Source organism: Schistocerca cancellata, chromosome 8 (assembly GCF_023864275.1).
Source record: "Schistocerca cancellata isolate TAMUIC-IGC-003103 chromosome 8, iqSchCanc2.1, whole genome shotgun sequence".
NCBI lineage: Eukaryota > Metazoa > Arthropoda > Insecta > Orthoptera > Acrididae > Schistocerca > Schistocerca cancellata.
This window is the reverse complement of record NC_064633.1, coordinates 460,434,525-460,451,359: the sequence shown is the minus strand read 5'-3', so window position 1 is coordinate 460,451,359 and position 16,835 is coordinate 460,434,525. Positions and strand designations below refer to the sequence as shown.

Below are 16,835 nucleotides of genomic sequence, written 5' to 3'. Positions count from 1 at the left end.
AATCTTTTCTACTGCAAGCTCATTACTTTCCATTTTATGAAAAATGGTAGTATGGACCAACACAAGAAGAAAAAAAAAAGTGCATGGGCTCTGAAGTGCATACCTTAAAAGCCATGGCCACTTCTTCAACTTCTGCTGTGAAACACACCTCTCCTCCTTAAAAAGTGCTCATAGGTCTCGAGGTATGCACCTTAGAGCCCATTTTTACTAAACAGTTTTTTTCTTGTTTTGTTATTTACTACCTCGTCCCAAAATATGGAAAGCAAAGAGCTTGCGGTAGAAATGATCCGTTTTACAATATCGGATATGAGTAAGTGCTCGTAACTCTTAAGGTATGCATTTTGGAGCCTATGTTTAGCAGACTTTTTTGCTCCGAATGGTCATTCCTGCCATATCCCTGAATACGACTGTGGCCAAGATTTTTGAATCACTTTATGAAGATATTCTAGAATCTGATAAGAATTCCATCGAGTCCCGGTTCCTTGTTCAGCTTTAGTGATTTCAGCTGTTTCTCGACGCCATTGACATTAATACCTAGTGGTATATCACTCCTCTTTGCAGTGGTGCGGGAATTAAACTGGAACAGTTGTGACACAATCCTGACCATTTCTAAGGGAACATTTGAAATAGGCGGTAAATTTACATGTAAGAGATACACGTCACTGCATTGACCATAACTTCCACGTTTAAAATGGCTGAACAGGTTCTGAATTCTGCTACCAACCAACAGGATACTCGAAGTGCGCCGGTTAATGGATGTTTGACGGCCTAAAGTGAATCCTAAACATGTGTACATAAAAATTTTTTAATCAGCTATTTTTGTAATTGCCAGTATACTGTTTTGTGGATTATGGGTCGTTGAAACAAAAAAGCGTGGAGTTCCTTTCGAGCTGGACGCGTGAATCGTCTCAACAAGGTCACGTAACTGCTGCTATTCGCTATGGCGAGGCGACGTCTTTTCACCACACCTAAAAATCCGATCTGCGGGTGGCTCGTGGAAATAGTACCATCAAGTGAAGCGTCACCCATAAAGTCAGATATCAGCTTCATAAATGTATGCTTACGTCTTAAAGTAACCGTAATGGTCGATTCCGTTTCGTACTGCAGTCCGTGTAATGAAACTGCAGTCTTAAGCTAAGAAATGTTCTGAGCGCTATGAACGGGATGAGAAGCTTAGAGTTCGACATGCTTTCTACGTCGCTGTCACCAGAGGCACAGCACTAGCTCATCAGCTGGGCCTGATTGATGACAGGAACGACCATTAACTGAAAACTTGGTGAAGGGATGAGCAGAGAATTTACTTCAAATGATTTACGAAATTTTAAGCACTGCGCCAACCGCAACTGTGCTATGTACTGTGAGAAACACTGTGGAGAAAGATTTCTTCCAGTATGAGTAATACGGTAAACACCACTGACGGACTGACAAACTGCTGCGTGCAACAAGCGCCCTGTAACCGTGGGACATGTGATCCTCATGACGCCAATCCCTCCAGCCGTTATTGCCAGCAGATCAATCCTGATGGCGCTGCTGCTTCTTTATTCACGCATATCGTCATTTTTCCTAAGATGGCTGAGTGAACACTGTTCCGGACCCCCCTATCTTTCAAACACCCGAGGAAATCCGGGAACCGAACCAGAGTCCTTTCGCACCGAAGGCAGCGACGCCAACTATTCGGCTAGAGAGACGGTCATTTATGATTAATCGACATGGATAAATGGAGCCTGAGGATGTCTGAAATCTTTCACATGGCATAATATTTTGACAGTGCGTATAGTCCTAGTGGAATCATGTATCACATTCTCAGCACCGGTGAAACCAAGAGCAAAGAAAATAATCACCTTAATTAAAAACACAACAAAATTTACGTACTTTCATTATTGTGTTGGTATCAATATCAGCAAATCATTATATTTGTAATTAATTAATTAAGATTTCCATCAGAGTTGTAAATAATACCTTGGTTAGTGAGTAGTTTCGTGCTTCATTATCAAACCATTCCCTATACTAGAAGATACAATGTTCTTAGCAAAACGTGAAATACAATATTTTCAAACATGTTGCATCTTTATTGCACTGCTGTAATTTGTGCACGCAGAATGTTCGAAAATGAACGAAAAATTCGAAACTAGTCACAAATAAAAATATTCTTTGCAACTCTGACGGAAACTTAATTCATAAATTACAATAAAATTTTGCAAAGAACACAATTTGCTGCTTCATTCACCTTTAACAGCAATATTTACTGCAACAGACGAGTTTCGGCTGCACTTTGTCATCATCAATTAAACACTATTTTGTATGTTTTCATACGCCGGGTGTATGATGTTTTTGCTGTGTGTGCTAGTGAAACAAAAATGTTAGGTGATCGATTTCTGCAGTGAAATTTTCACGTGGGTTACGATCCAACATTTTTTTTCTTATATAAGGCATAAATTGACTGTGTACTATTACTTGCTTATGGAATGAATGTATATTCCAGTTTTATTTAGTGATATATGTACCAGAAATTGGAATGTATGTGAATTCCCCACGTAAGTAATTAGATATTTCAATAAACATACGCCACGTTTGAATATAAAAATTGTTGAATCAATGGATATGTTTAACATAGCAAAATGTTCGTCTCATCCATGTTACTGAAGGGCTAACGTGGGGCATACCTATCACGGCAACGATAAGTACCTGTAGGTTTTGATGAGTTGGTTTTCGAGTATCAAAATAGCTGACAGAAAGGGCGTATGTTTTGAGTGAATTGACTTAGAAGCTAGACCACCAAGATACCATACACTAAAAAACGATCAAAGTAAAGGTATCTCCTATTTCATATAAGCACGCTTATGTTATCCTTGGAGTCTGCTCGAGTTTGAAGAGATGGGGAAGAAAGGGTGAGGTGGGGGTAGATTAAGCAATCGCAGCTATAAATTTTACAATGAATAACCAATGGGACTGTGGAATATTTATTGTTTTCTTTTACAGATCGGTTTTCAGCTGTTACGCCATTATCAGGTACAAAGGCAAATATATGTGGCTGCGAGATTTTTGTAGATTAGATGTTTTAAGATAGGGCATCTACAGAGTATCTCTTTCGTTTCCAAAGACGCATCTCTGGAAACGAACTAAGATGCTCTGTATATTCGCTATTTTAAAATATGGTCAACTTTGGAAGCAAACTGATATACTCCGTAGATGCAGTGCTTTAAAATATTTGATCCGACAAAAATTTCACATTCACACATTTATCATAGTACCTGACGATGACGTAACAGGCGAAGGCCTGTTGTAAAAGAAAATAATAAACATTCTAGAATATTACACCGGTGATATGTGTGTTCCCATTCGTAGCGTATAAAATATTCTACCAAGAACCGATTGAACTATTAATACATTTTTTAAAGAAAGTTTTGGCATTTAACTGTCAATTGCTCATTTATTTTACACATTCACGTTTTCGACTTTGTAGTCATTCTCAAGTGCATGTTAAAAAGTGAAAACATGTCTGACCTGTCTGTGACATGTCATCGGTGACAGACATATTTCAACTTTTCAACATTTACTTGAGAATGCCTACAAGGCCGAAATCGGTATTGTGGAAAATAAATGAACAACTGACAGTCAAATGGCAGGAATTTCTTTAAAAAATCTCTATCACTATGGTCCCCCACGAGGGAAACAGCAATCTTCTTCCTCTGTAGTGGTCAATCCGAGGATCGGTTTGCAACAGCTACAATGGCAGCTTGTCTCCATTCTGTGCGTCTTTCAGCTTTTCTCTTCATTTCTTTATAGGTGTTACATCTCACATCTTTCACGATTTGATCCACGTACCTCAGTCGTGGTCTTTTTCCCTCGACATATCCCTCTATGATTGTGTTCAGGAGTCCTTTATGTCTTAAAAGATGGCCTTTAAATTGCAATTATTTTTTAATAATGAAACTCCAAAAGCTTTTCTTCTCACCTTAAAATCTTAACATCTAAGAGCATCAGCCTTGAAATCAGGAAAAGATTTTTGAAATCATATGTGTGGATTGTGGCATGCTATGGGTGTGAAACCTGGACTCTCGGGACAGAGGAAGACCAGAAGCTAAATTCTTTTGAAATGTGGTGCTATAGACGCATGCTCAAAATAAAACAGCAATATGTCTAGTTTGTTACGAGGCCTGCTACACATCTGGGAAAAGATTTAAATTAAGAAATAGACCACCCACATATGCTGACATTTCCCAGTACCATTGGGTCACGGCAGCAGGTTAATTCACCATGTATATTGAATACAGTATAACAGTGGACAGACAGACGGAGAGCAGTACTATCCTATAACAGACTTTGGCACAGAACCGACCCTAAAATTGAAGGACAGTAGGACTTACTGGAGAGGGCCCACGTGGAGCGGTTGCGGGCTGCTTCCGCCAGTAGAGCGGTATCTCTGAGGCAGGCGTCGCCGACCTCCGGCGCGCGCGGCAGCAGCGGCCGCAGCTGCGGCGGCAAGTCCTCCACCTCTACCTCAGCAGGCGCTGGCAACCTGCGCCCCGAGGGGGGCGCCGGGCCCAGCGGCTCTGCCGCAGCCACCGCCAGCAGAACTGCGAGGCTCCACACGGTTGCCATGGCGACGCTTCTGCGGTACGCTGCCGGTGGGTGGATGGTGGCCGCCGCCGACTGTGCGCCGTCCGGCGCGCGGCGCACGTTTTGTGCACAGCGCGACGCGGCGCTACCCCCTCCCCGCCAGCCATCCACCCGCTGTGACGTCAGGCTTCACGTGCGGCGCTCCTGGCCCGATCGGGGCGACTTCCGTTCCGGGAACGTCACTGCCCGGGCCTCCGCGAGCGCTACTGCTACGCAGAACCGGCCCGCCTTCCTCTCTCCGTGTAAACGCGGGCAGCAGGGATGCCCCACGGACTGTGGACCCCTTATCTCGCGACCTGCCTTCACCTCGCCGTCCAGTGGCTGCGCTGCGTCAGGTTGGCCTCTGTCGGCCCTCCGGCACTAGGAAAAGCTGATGGACCCTCCAACTCGGTGGTCGTCAAACTGCGGCTCGCGGCCTGCATGCAGCCCGAATGTAGTATTCGCGGGACTCGCAGTTCTCAGTTTATAATAATATGCGTCTAATAATTAGCAGCCGAATCTACAACTAATATGAACAGTTTCAAAAGGGTATCGTATTCGTATTCAGTAAGAAACAAAAATATGAGACGTTAGTTTTTCCCGGCGTATGCAATGTAAGTAACTTAGGAGAATGAAGCCAGATGACGTCGTCTACTACCGCCGATATTTCGACAGGAGCACATTCTGCGTTTTCAAGGCAAACCTGCAGCAAGTAAGCACTGTGCAAGCGAATTTAAACCTCAGTTCTAAGAGGAACTCTGTGAAGATTACACACACACACACACACACACACACACACACACACACACACACACACTGTTAACACTAGCATCATCACAAACCAAAGATGACTGACGTCAGAAGTTACGGTTGGTAAAATTGATAGTCAACGTGCGAGCTATCACAAACTCTGTCCCTCTGCTTTTTGACAAGTGAGAGAGCACAATTCCATGCAGAATCTACACAATAACCACCATCTCTATTTATAAGGTTACTTGCTAATTTAATTTAAACAGCTTCCTTAATAACTGCATCCCAATAGCTGGAAGTGCATGCCAATCTCCATCGAGTGAGGTGGCGTAGTGGTTAGGATACAGGATTCACATTCGGGAGGACGACGGTTCAAACCCGCGTCCGGCCATCCTGATTTAGGTTTTACACTATGTGATCAAGTGTAACCGGGCACCTGGCTGAATATAACTTACAAGTTCGTGGCGCCCTACATCAGTAATGCTCGAATTCAATATGGTGTTGACCCACCCTTAGCCTTGCGGACAGCTTCCACACTCGCAGGCATACGTTCAATCAGGTGCTGGAAGGTTCCTAGGGGAATGGCAGCACATTCTCCACTGAGTGCTACTCTGAGGAGAGATATCGATGTCGGTCGGTGAGATCTGACACGAAGTCGGCTTTCCAAAACATCCCATAGGATTTAGCTCAGGACTCCGTGTAGGCCAGTCCATTACAGGGATGTTATTGTGTAACCACTCCGCGACAGGCCGTGCATTATGATCGTGTTGAAAGATGCAATCGCCATCCCCGAATTGCTCTTCGACAGTGGGGTGCAAGAAGGTGCTTCAAGCATCAATGTAGGCCTGTGTTGTGATAGTGCCAACAAAACAATAATGGGCTGCAAGCCCCCTCTATGAAAAACACGACCACATCATAACACCATCGCCTCCGAATTTTAAAGTTGGCACTACACACGCTGGCAGATGACGTTCACCGGGCATTCGCCATTTCCACACCCTGCCATCGGATCGCCACACTGTGTACCGTTATTCGTCCTCCACACAATGTTTTTCCGCTGTTCGATCGTCCAATGTTTACGCTTCTTAGAGCAAACGAGGCGTCGTTTGGCATTTACTGGCGTTATGTGTGGCTTATGAGCAGCCTCTCAGCCGTGAAATCCAAGTTTTCTCACCTCCCGTCTAACTGTCATAGTACTTGCAGTTTGGAATTCCTGTGTGATGGTCTGGATTGATGTCTGCCTTTTTACACTTTACGATCCTCTTCAACTGTCGGCGGTCTCTGTCATCAACAGGCGAAGTCCGCATGTACGCTTTTGTACTGTACGTGTCCCTTCACGTTTCAGCTTCACTATCACATCGGAAACAGTGGACCTAGTGATGTATAGGAGTGTGGAAATCTCAGGTACAGACGTATGAAACAAGTGACACCCAATCACCTGACCACGTTCGAGGCCCGTGAGTTACGCGGGGCTCCCTATTCTGCTCTCTCACGATGTCTAATGACTACTCAGATTGCTGATATGGAGTACTTGGCAGTAGGTGGCAGCACAACGCACCTAATATGAAAAGCGTATAGTTTTGGGAGTGCCCGGATATTTTTGATCACATAGTGTACGTGATTTCCCTAAGTAACCCCAGGCAAACGCAGGGATGGTTCCTTTGAATGGGCACGGATGATTTACTTTCTCATCCTTCCGTAATCCGATGGGGCCGATGACCTCGCTGTTTGGTCCCCTCCTCCAAACCAATCAACCAACCAGTATCTCCGTGTCATTACATTCCATCGGATGGCCGGATTTGCTCGGCTGTTGTAAGCGTGCATGCGGAATATACTCAGTACACCGGTCCTCCACGATCGTGACAGTCTGACCAATATATGACATACCACAACTGCAAGGAACAAGGTAGACACCAAACGAAGATTTACGGAACCTAGAAGGACTCGCGATCTTAGATGGTGGTCGAAAAACACATTTGTCATCATACTTTCGCAAACTACGACCAGCCCAGTCCGAAATATTCCCTGTGTAAGGAAAAAGGCCGTAGATTTTTGTGCCACTTTGGTATTATCATCACTTACACCGTGCATAATTGGTTGATAGCGTACTTCTGACGTCGGTCGTCTTTGGTTTGTTCTGACGCTAGTGTTTACAGTGCGTATGTAGGCGCTAGCGTTTATAGTGTGTGTGTGTGTGTGTGTGTGTGTGTGTGTGTGTGTGTGTGTGTGTGTGTGTTTGTGTTATCTTTACGGAGTTTATCTGGAAACTGAGGTTTTAAATTCGCTTGCACAGCGCTTTATTTGCTGCAGTTTTGCCTTGAAAACGGCATGGTGTGCTCCTCTCGAAGTATCGGCGGTTGTCGACGACGTCACCCGGCTGCATTCTCGTAAGTTATCAGAACGGAAACAAAAAGACTGACAGGGACAGTGAGATTTTATTAAGTGCTTAATTTTTAATTGACGTTGGCAAATACAGACGTGAAGTGAGTGAAGTTGCTCGCTTATCTCAGGGACAGAGCGCAAGTAGCGCGGCCGCTGCAGGGTTCGATGGTGTGAGAGGGGGTGATGTTTTATTATTTGTCTTCCAATACTGATAAGTCACAAGCCTCCAACAATCATCTGCTATGGTATACGAAAGTAACATGGATTCATGATTGCCCATTATGGAGACTGGTCATCTTAAAAAGCCGTGCGCACTTCTAGCAAAGAATATGAAATTAAATTAAGGCTGTTGTGCACAACGCAAAGCACGGAAGGAGAAAGACATTCAAATCAGTTAGTATACATTTGTAATCACGTCTCATACTGCGCAATGCAGAACAGTTACTATTATTAATCTTCAACTCACACCGACATCACAACTACACTTCGTTAGGCAATTTCAGTGTCGCAGTTTTGATGTCGCTGGCAGAAGAGGGTAGATACTACCAAAAAAGGTGGTATAACCACATCGAAAGGATGCCACCTAAACGCCTGCCATTGCAAGAATAACGTTTAGACCAATCATGATGTAGGACGGCCACAGAATACAATAGTTTTGTTAAATCCGCTTGGTTTCGAGACGTAACAACAGCCAGCCGTTGAGATACGAGAGGGAGAAGAGGAACAGCCGACAGGAAGTGTTCCGAACGGTGCCGACTTGCGTCCGGCGACTGACTTACCGCGCCCTTATTACTGATATTCTACTGGGGATTCGTAACGTACTAATTTATGTAAGTTACCAACTAATAGTAAGATAGGTGCATATGGGGCCAGAGGTGCCCCCCCACCTCCCCCTCCGAAAGTGTCAAGTTGGCTCTTGGGCAAAAACGTTTGACGACCACAGCTCCAACGTTCCGTCTCGGTGAGACTGCGAGAAGCAGTTTCGGACCTGTTTCGGGTATCAACCTACCAAACTGGTGGGTTATCTTCCGACTTGTAGCATTGCCGATTCAATTGAAATTCAACATCATCCATCATTAATCAGTTACATCTACATCCATAACACGTATTCCACTTTACGAAGATTGGTTATAAAGTTTCAATTACCACCACAAAAAAAAGTTAAGAAATTATTTTTGTGTTTGTTTGCAGCTGCGTGTCTGGAGACATGGTACACATTGAAATTCCCCCTAAGTAATGTATCAAGCCGCTAAAAGAGACAAAACATGAGTGTAACATAAATTAGTGTCAGTGATATTGGAGAAAGAGTTGTAATGCCTGAAACTGATGAAAGCTCCACGGCCCGATGGAATTCTTATCAGATTTCGCACCGAATTTATAGCTGAGTTAGCCCGTCTTTCAACCAAAATCTATCGCAGATCCCTCGAACTAAAATACCGTGTATGGTAATTGGATGACATCACTGGTCATACCCGTCTTCAAGAAAGGTAGCAGAAGGGGCCCACAAAACTATCGTCCAGTTTTCTTGGCATCCATTTGTTGTTGAATCTTAGTATATTATTCTGAGCTCAAATTTAATGCGTTGCCTCGAACACATCAACTTCTTTCACGCCAACCAGTATGGATACCGAAAACATCGATCATGTGAAATCCAACTCGCACTTTTCTCACATGGCATGCTGAAAGCCACAAGGATCAAGGTGGTCAGGTACATGCAGTACTTCTCAATTCCCGAAAAACATTTGACGCAGTACCAGACCCAAACTTATTATCAAAAGTACGGTCGTATCGTGTATCAAGCGAAATTTGTCACTAGATTGAAGATTTTTTTGTAGGGAAGACTGAGTACGTTGGCCGGCCAGAGTGACCGAGCGGTTCTAGGCGCTACAGTCTGGAACCGCGCTACCGCTACGGTTGCAGGTTCAAATCCTGCCTCGGGCGTGGATGTGTGTGATGTCCTTACGTTAGTTAGGTTTAAGTAGTTCTAAGTTCTAGGGGACTGATGACCACTGCAGTTAAGTCCCATAGTGCTCAGAGCCATTTGCACCATTTGAACTGAGCATGTTATTTTGGCTGGAGAGTCGTCGACAGATGAAGAAGTAACTTCAGGTGTGCCACAGTGAAGTATGTTGCAACCATAGCCGTTCGTTTTGTATACTAATGATTCTTGCAAACGATATCAATAGTAATCTCACACTTTTCGCAGTTGATGCAGTTAACCATAATGAAGTACTGTTTGGAAAATATAGATCATTTCGATCATGATAAGATTTCGGAATGATCCAGAGATTGGAAACTTGCTTGAGATGTTCACAAACGTACAATTGTGCACTGTACATAACTAAATACCATAGTATCTTATGACTAAAGTATCAAGAACTCACAATTAGAATCTGTTAACTTCTACACACACCTGGGTGTAGCTCTTCGTAGGCGTCAGAAGTGGAACGATTAAATAGACTCAGTTGCACGTAGAGAAGATAGTACACTTTGTTTCATTGGTAGAATACTAAGCAAATGTTATCAGTATACAAAAGAGGTTGCTTACAAATCACTTGTGCGATCCATCCTAGAGTATTGCTCAAGAGAGTTGGACCTCTATCAACCACGACTAGCAGTGGATACTGAAATAATACAGAGATGGGCAGCACCAATAGTCACAGGTTTGTTTAACCCATAGGAGAGTATCACCGCGATGCTGAGTAAATCGAACTGAGACACACTTGAAGACAGCAGGAAACTATCAAGAAAAAGCCTACTCACAAAAATTCTGTAACCAGCTTTAAATGACGAGTCTAGGAATATGCTACAATTTCGTACGTATCACTCTCAAAGGGATCGTGAGGGACATATCAAGTTAATAACAGCGTTCACAGAGGCATGTAAATAGTTATTCTTCCCGCGCTCCGTACGCGAATGGAACGGGAAGAAACCCTAACAACTCGTACATCGGGTAGTACCATCTGTGATTCACTTAACAGTAGTTTGCAGACTATGGATATGTCTGTAGATGCAACAGACCCACAAGGACTGTCAGCAGAACCTGAACGTAAATAAATTTAGGATACTGTGTGTTAATAGGCACAGAGATCCCCTACTGTGGTTCTTCAGTTTCTCCCCGCATTTTTATAACAATGTAATCCAAGGTGGACACTACCGGTTATCGGTGTCCAAAGAACACAAAATAATGCGATCTGTCCTGCGTCCTGTCGCCATACCGATCACGAGGTGGCCTCGTGAGCTGACGGCAGAAACTTTGTGTTTCCGGGATCTACGCAGTAAAAAAAAAGTGTGAAGCGATAAAAAAACAGACACAGGGAATAATATGCGTTTTTAACACATCTAAAATAATGAGAAACAAGAGTACAGTATCAGAAGCAACGAGAAAGTGTATGATGTATGCAGTCCGTCTTCAGGCCACAAGTGGCCCATCGGGACCATCCGACCGCCGTGTCATCCTCAACTGAGGATGCGGATAGGAGGGGCGTGTGGTCAGCACACCGCTCTCACGGTCGTTAGATGGTTTTCTTTGACCGGATCCACTACTATTCGGTCAAGTAGCTCCTCAATTGGCATTACGAGGCTGAGTGGACCCCGAAAAATGGCAACAGCGCATGGCGGCCCGGACGGTCACCCATCCACGCCACGCCACGCCCGACAGCGCTTAAATTCGGTGGTCTGACGGGAACCCGTGTTTCCACTGCGGCAAGGCCGTTGCCCCGTATGATGTATAGCACATATAAAATTACCAGCATTATACATGGGCTTGGACAAATATACGGAAGAACCGCGAGTAATGCATGCTTGAACGTAAATGCTAATGCTAGCGAAACCCGGAAGTTGCGCTGTTTGACAACAACGGCACCAGTGAAATGCCATCAATACGTTGCAAGTGCCCGTCGTGGTCAAAAGAGTGTTACATTAGTTGCAGGTGCATTATATCGGAGCTAAGTGAATTCAAACATGGGCAAATCGTTGGTGCTCGTGCGGTGGGCGTTTCCGTAACCAAGGCAGTGGAAATGCTTCGCCTTTCAAGAGGCACCGTTTCGAAGATTTATACCACATACAGTGAAAGTGGGAAAACGTCATCGCGTGAGTCAGAGTGCAGGAGGAATCGTGTACTGCCTGATCGTGACATACTGTCATTGAAGAGGATTGTGACGAAAAATGGGAAGAAGACAGCCGCAATAGCCACTGCGGAACTGAATGTCGCACTCGCAAATCCTGTCAGTCGCTGCAGTCGTGGACTGTGCGGCTGGTCCCGGGGGAGGTTCGAGTCCTCCCTCAGGCATGAGTGTGTGTGTTTGTCCTTAGGATAATTTAGGTTAAGTAGTGTGTAAGCTTAGGCACTGATGACCCTAGCAGTTAAGTCCCATAAGATTTCACACACATTTGAACAATCCTGTCAGTATCGAAACAACACGAAGGGAGCTCCGTACGTAGGGAATTGAAAGGCTAGCTGGAATTCCAAAGGCACCCATCAGTGACGCACATAGTCTTAAACAGTAAACGTGTTGCCGAAGCCATAAAACCTGGACTCTGGAGCAATGAAAAAAATAATTTGGTGGGATGACTCTTGTTTCACACTGTCTCCAACTTCTGGTCGCGTTACGTCGAAAGAGTGAAACATCGCGAGAATTCGATGATAATCTGGGCAGCCATACTATGATATTCCATTAGCCCCATGGTTATTCTGCAAGGTCGCATTACTGCCAATGATTATGTTAGCATTTTGGGCTCATCACGTCCATCCGATGGTACAATGTTTGTTCCCTTATGACGATACTGTGCTCCAAGACGGCAGGGACGACAGAGACTGCCAAAGATTATGTGACCATTTTGGCTGGTGAGGTCCATCTCATGAAACAAGGTAAGTTCCCTGTTCCAAGACGACAAGGATCCCGTTCACACATCTCGCAGCGTCCAGGACTATTCATGTGAACACGAGGATGAATCGGCACATCTCTCCTGACTACGACCGCCACCAAATCTCAGTGTTATTGGGCCTTTGTGGCCTACTTTCGAGAGAAGGGTGCGTGGCCGCTATCCACCACTATAAATGGTTCAAATGGCTGGATCCCGTTCACACATCTCGCAGCGTCCAGGACTGTTCATGTGAACATGAGGATGAATCGGCATATCTCCCCTGACTACGACCGCCACCAAATCTCAGTGTTATTGGGCCTTTGTGGCCTACTTGCGAGAGAAGGGTGCGTGGTCGCTATCCACCACTATAAATGGTTCAAATGGCTCTGAGCACTATGGGACTAAACATCTGAGGTCATCAGCTCCCTAGAACTTAGAACTACCTAAACCTAACTAACCTAAGGACATCACGAACATCCATGCCCGAGGTAGGATTCGAACCTGCGACCGTAGCGGTCGCGCGGTTCCAGACTGAAGCGCCTTTAACCGCTTGGCCACACCGGCCGGCTATCCACCACTATCATCGTTACCTGATTTTGTGGTGGTAAGTTCCTATGGGACCAAACTGCTGAGGTCATCGGTCCCAAGGCTTCCACACTACTTAATGTAACTTAAACTAACTTACGCTAAGGACAGCACACCCGCTCATACCCGAGGGAGGACTCGAACCTTCGACGGGGGCAGCCGCACGAACCGGTGGCAAGGCGCCTCAGACCGCGTGGCTACCCTGCGGCGCAACGTTACCTAAACGCGCCACTATTTTGAGGGAAGAATGGTACAAGATTCCGTTGAAAACCCTACGTGACCAGTGTTTATACGCTACTGGCCATTAAAATTGCTACACCACGAAGATGACGTGCTACAGGCGCGAAATTTAACCGACAGGAAGAAGATGCTGTGATATGCAAATGATTAGCTTTTCAGAGCATTCACACAAGGTTGGCGCCGGTGGCCACACCTACAACGTGCTGACATGAGGAAAGTTTCCAACCGATTTCTCATACACATGCAGCAGTTGACCGGCGTTGCCTGGTGAAACGTTGTTGTGATGCCTCGTGTAAGGATGAGAAATGCGTACCATCACGTTTCCGACTTTGATAAAAGTCAGATTGTAGCCTACCGCGATTGCGGTTTATCGTATCGCGACATTGCTGCTCGCGTTGGTCGAGATCCAATGACTTTTAGCAGAATATGGAATCGGTGGGTTCAGGAGGGTAATACGGAACGCGGTGCTGGATCCCACCGTCCTCGTATCACTAGCAGTAGAGATGACAGGCATCTTATCTGCATGGCTGTAACGGATCGTGCAGCCACGTCTCGATCCCTGAGTCAACATATGGGGACGTTTGCAAGACAACAACCATCTGCACGAACAGTTCGACGACGTTTGAAGCAGCATGGACTATCACCTCGGAGACCATGGCTGCGATTACACTTGCCGTTGCATCACAGATAGGAGCGCCTGCGATGGTGTACTCAATGACGAACCTGGGTGCACGAATGGCAAAACATCATTTTTTGGGACGAATCCAGGTTCTGTTTACAGCATCATGATGGTCGCATCCGTGTTTGGCGACATCGCGGTGAACGCACGTTGCAAGCGTGTATTCGTCATCGCCATACTGGCGTATCACCCGGCGTGATGGAATGGGATGCCATTGGTTACACGTCTCGGTCACCTCTTGTTCGCATTGACGGAATTTTGAACAGTGGACGTTATATTTCAGATGTTTTACGACCCGTGGCTGTACCCTTCATTTGATCTCTGCGAAACCCTACGTTTCAGCAGGAAAATGCACGACCGCATGTTGCAGGCCCTGTACGGGCCTTTCTGGATACAGAAAATGTTCGACTGCTGCCCTGGACAGCACATTCTCCAGATCTCTCACCAATTTAAAACGTCTGATCAGTGGTGGCCGAGCAACTGGCTCGTCACAATATGGCAGTCACTACTCTTGATGAACTGTGGTATCGTGTTGAAGCTGGATGGGCAGCTGTACCTGTACACGCCATCCAAGCTCTGTTTGACTCAATGCCCGAGTATATCAAGGTCGTTATTATGGCCAGAGGTGTTTGTGCTGGGTACTGATTTCTCAGGATCCATGCACCCAATTTGCATGAAAATGTAATCACATGTCAGTTCTAGTATAATATATTTGTCCAATGAATACCCGTTTATCATCTGCATTTCTTGTTAGTGTAGCAATTTTAATGGCCAGTAGTGTACATTCCGAGACAGTTGGAAGTTGTTTTGAATGCCAACGGCCTTCCTACACCGTATTAGGTGGGTCATGTGTTGTGTTTTCTAGTGTTTTCATATTTTTATTCAGGCCCTGTGACAGATGGAATTATGTGAGACAGAATAACAGACGAAAAAGGCATTGAATATGGCACGGAAAGTGCTGACATATATGTATATAAAGGAAACATTAACAAAGTCTGTCGTCCGCAGTTCGTGGTCGTGCGGTAGCGTTCTCGCTTCCCACGCCCGGGTTCCCGGGTTCGATTCCCGGCGGGGTCAGGGATTTTCTCTGCCTCGTGATGACTGGGTGTTGTGTGATGTCCTTAGGTTAGTTAGGTTTAAGTAGCTCTAAGTTCTAGGGGACTGATGACCATAGATGTTAAGTCCCATAGTGCTCAGAGCCACAAAGTCTGTCTGGCATAAGGCGGAGTTTCTCTTCAACGTTGCAGAGATGCTAAACAAATTCCAGTGGCAGACGCTACAGGGAAGCCGTTTTGCGTCAAGGTGAGGTTTACTCAACTGCAACACTCGCTGTGCGTTTCTGAGACCGTACGTTCCCAGAAGATTCGGGTAACGTATTGCTTCCTCCTACATACAGCCAGCGAGGTGACCGCAACAAGAAAATCAAAGGAAATGGAGCCCATGTGGAAGTTCACCGACAGCCGTTCTTACCATGCGTCATTCGCTAAAGGAACAGGAAAAGCGGGAAAATGACACTGATTCCAGATGTACCCTCCGCAACACACCGTAAATCTTGCGGAGTATAAACGTAAATGTCGATGTTCAGGTATGATACTATTTACTTGGTTATTTCGTTTATTTCAGGAAGTATTACAACTTCAAAAATGTTTCAAAAGCTTCGGTAAGTATAGGTTCAGCTTACACATTCCACTGAGATCGCGAACCAAATATTAAGGCTCATAATTAGTGAATTTGATATAAAGAAAGTGAAAGAAACAGAGTCTTACCTTCCGTCAATGACGAGAACATTGAAGCGCTCAAGAAACTTAGTCGAACAAGGACGCGAGAGACAATCGGCGAGTTGTAATCGTGATGAATTCGTCTACATTTATTTAGTACAACTACCAGAAATCTTATATGATGAACGACAGACGGGGATCTTAGCCAGCTCCCTCCGTATAGGAATCCCATGTGATGGTGTCTACGCCATCGCGTACTGTAGACAATTCGCTTTCAGACAGCTACGCCCCAATCCCTGATAAACGGCGCTTAAAAACTGTTTCATCCGTACTAGGCAACAAATAGTAACGTTACATTAACTTTCAACACAATGGGCTTACTATAATGAAGTGCACGGTTTCTGATACACAGCATCCCCCCGACCCTGATCTCGACCCCTCCCCCGTTTCCTTTGCCACCTATCTCTCATATATTTCATAAAGTTGTGCACAAACTGAAGAAGCTGATGCAGGAGTCGAAGTACACAAAATTTGAAATCAGAACTTATGGTCTGGGAAGAACACATTCCATCCAAAATGTTCCGAGACTGATTTCATTACTGGTGTATAAGTAACATTACCGCCGTAACTGACGATGTCAGCTTGAATCAATAACGCTGAACAATATATGTACATTCGATCAGTTATTTGTGAGCAGGAAGTGTTAAGTAGAGGCCGGGCTACTGTAATGTGTCAACAGTGTGTCACAAATCGCAATGGAGCAACATCTCAAAATGGTTCAAATGGCTCTAAGCACTATGGGGCTTAACATCTGAGGTCATCAGTTCCCTAGACGAAGAACTACTTAAACCTAACTAACCTAAGGACATCACACACAGCCGTGCCCGAGGCAGGATTCGAACCTGCGACCGTAGCAGCAGCGTGGTTCCGAACAGAAGCGCCTAGAACCGCTCGGCCACAGGCGGGCGGCAACATCTCTAAATGAAGTCGTGTGACTAGGGCCACCCGTCGGGTAG

The 16,835-nt window shown here is 45.2% G+C and overlaps 1 protein-coding gene across 1 annotated transcript in view; it reads right to left on the bottom strand.

Moving 5' to 3' along the window:
* Window positions 1-4,682, bottom strand: part of LOC126094778 (O-acyltransferase like protein-like) — a 38,582-nt gene extending 33,900 nt beyond the window's left edge. The window contains exon 1 of the mRNA XM_049909334.1: window positions 4,368-4,682. Within this exon, the coding sequence (XP_049765291.1) occupies window positions 4,368-4,602 (235 nt within the window). The 5' untranslated portion in view covers window positions 4,603-4,682. The remainder of the gene's footprint in view (window positions 1-4,367) is intronic.
* Between the last annotated feature and the right edge of the window lie 12,153 nt (window positions 4,683-16,835).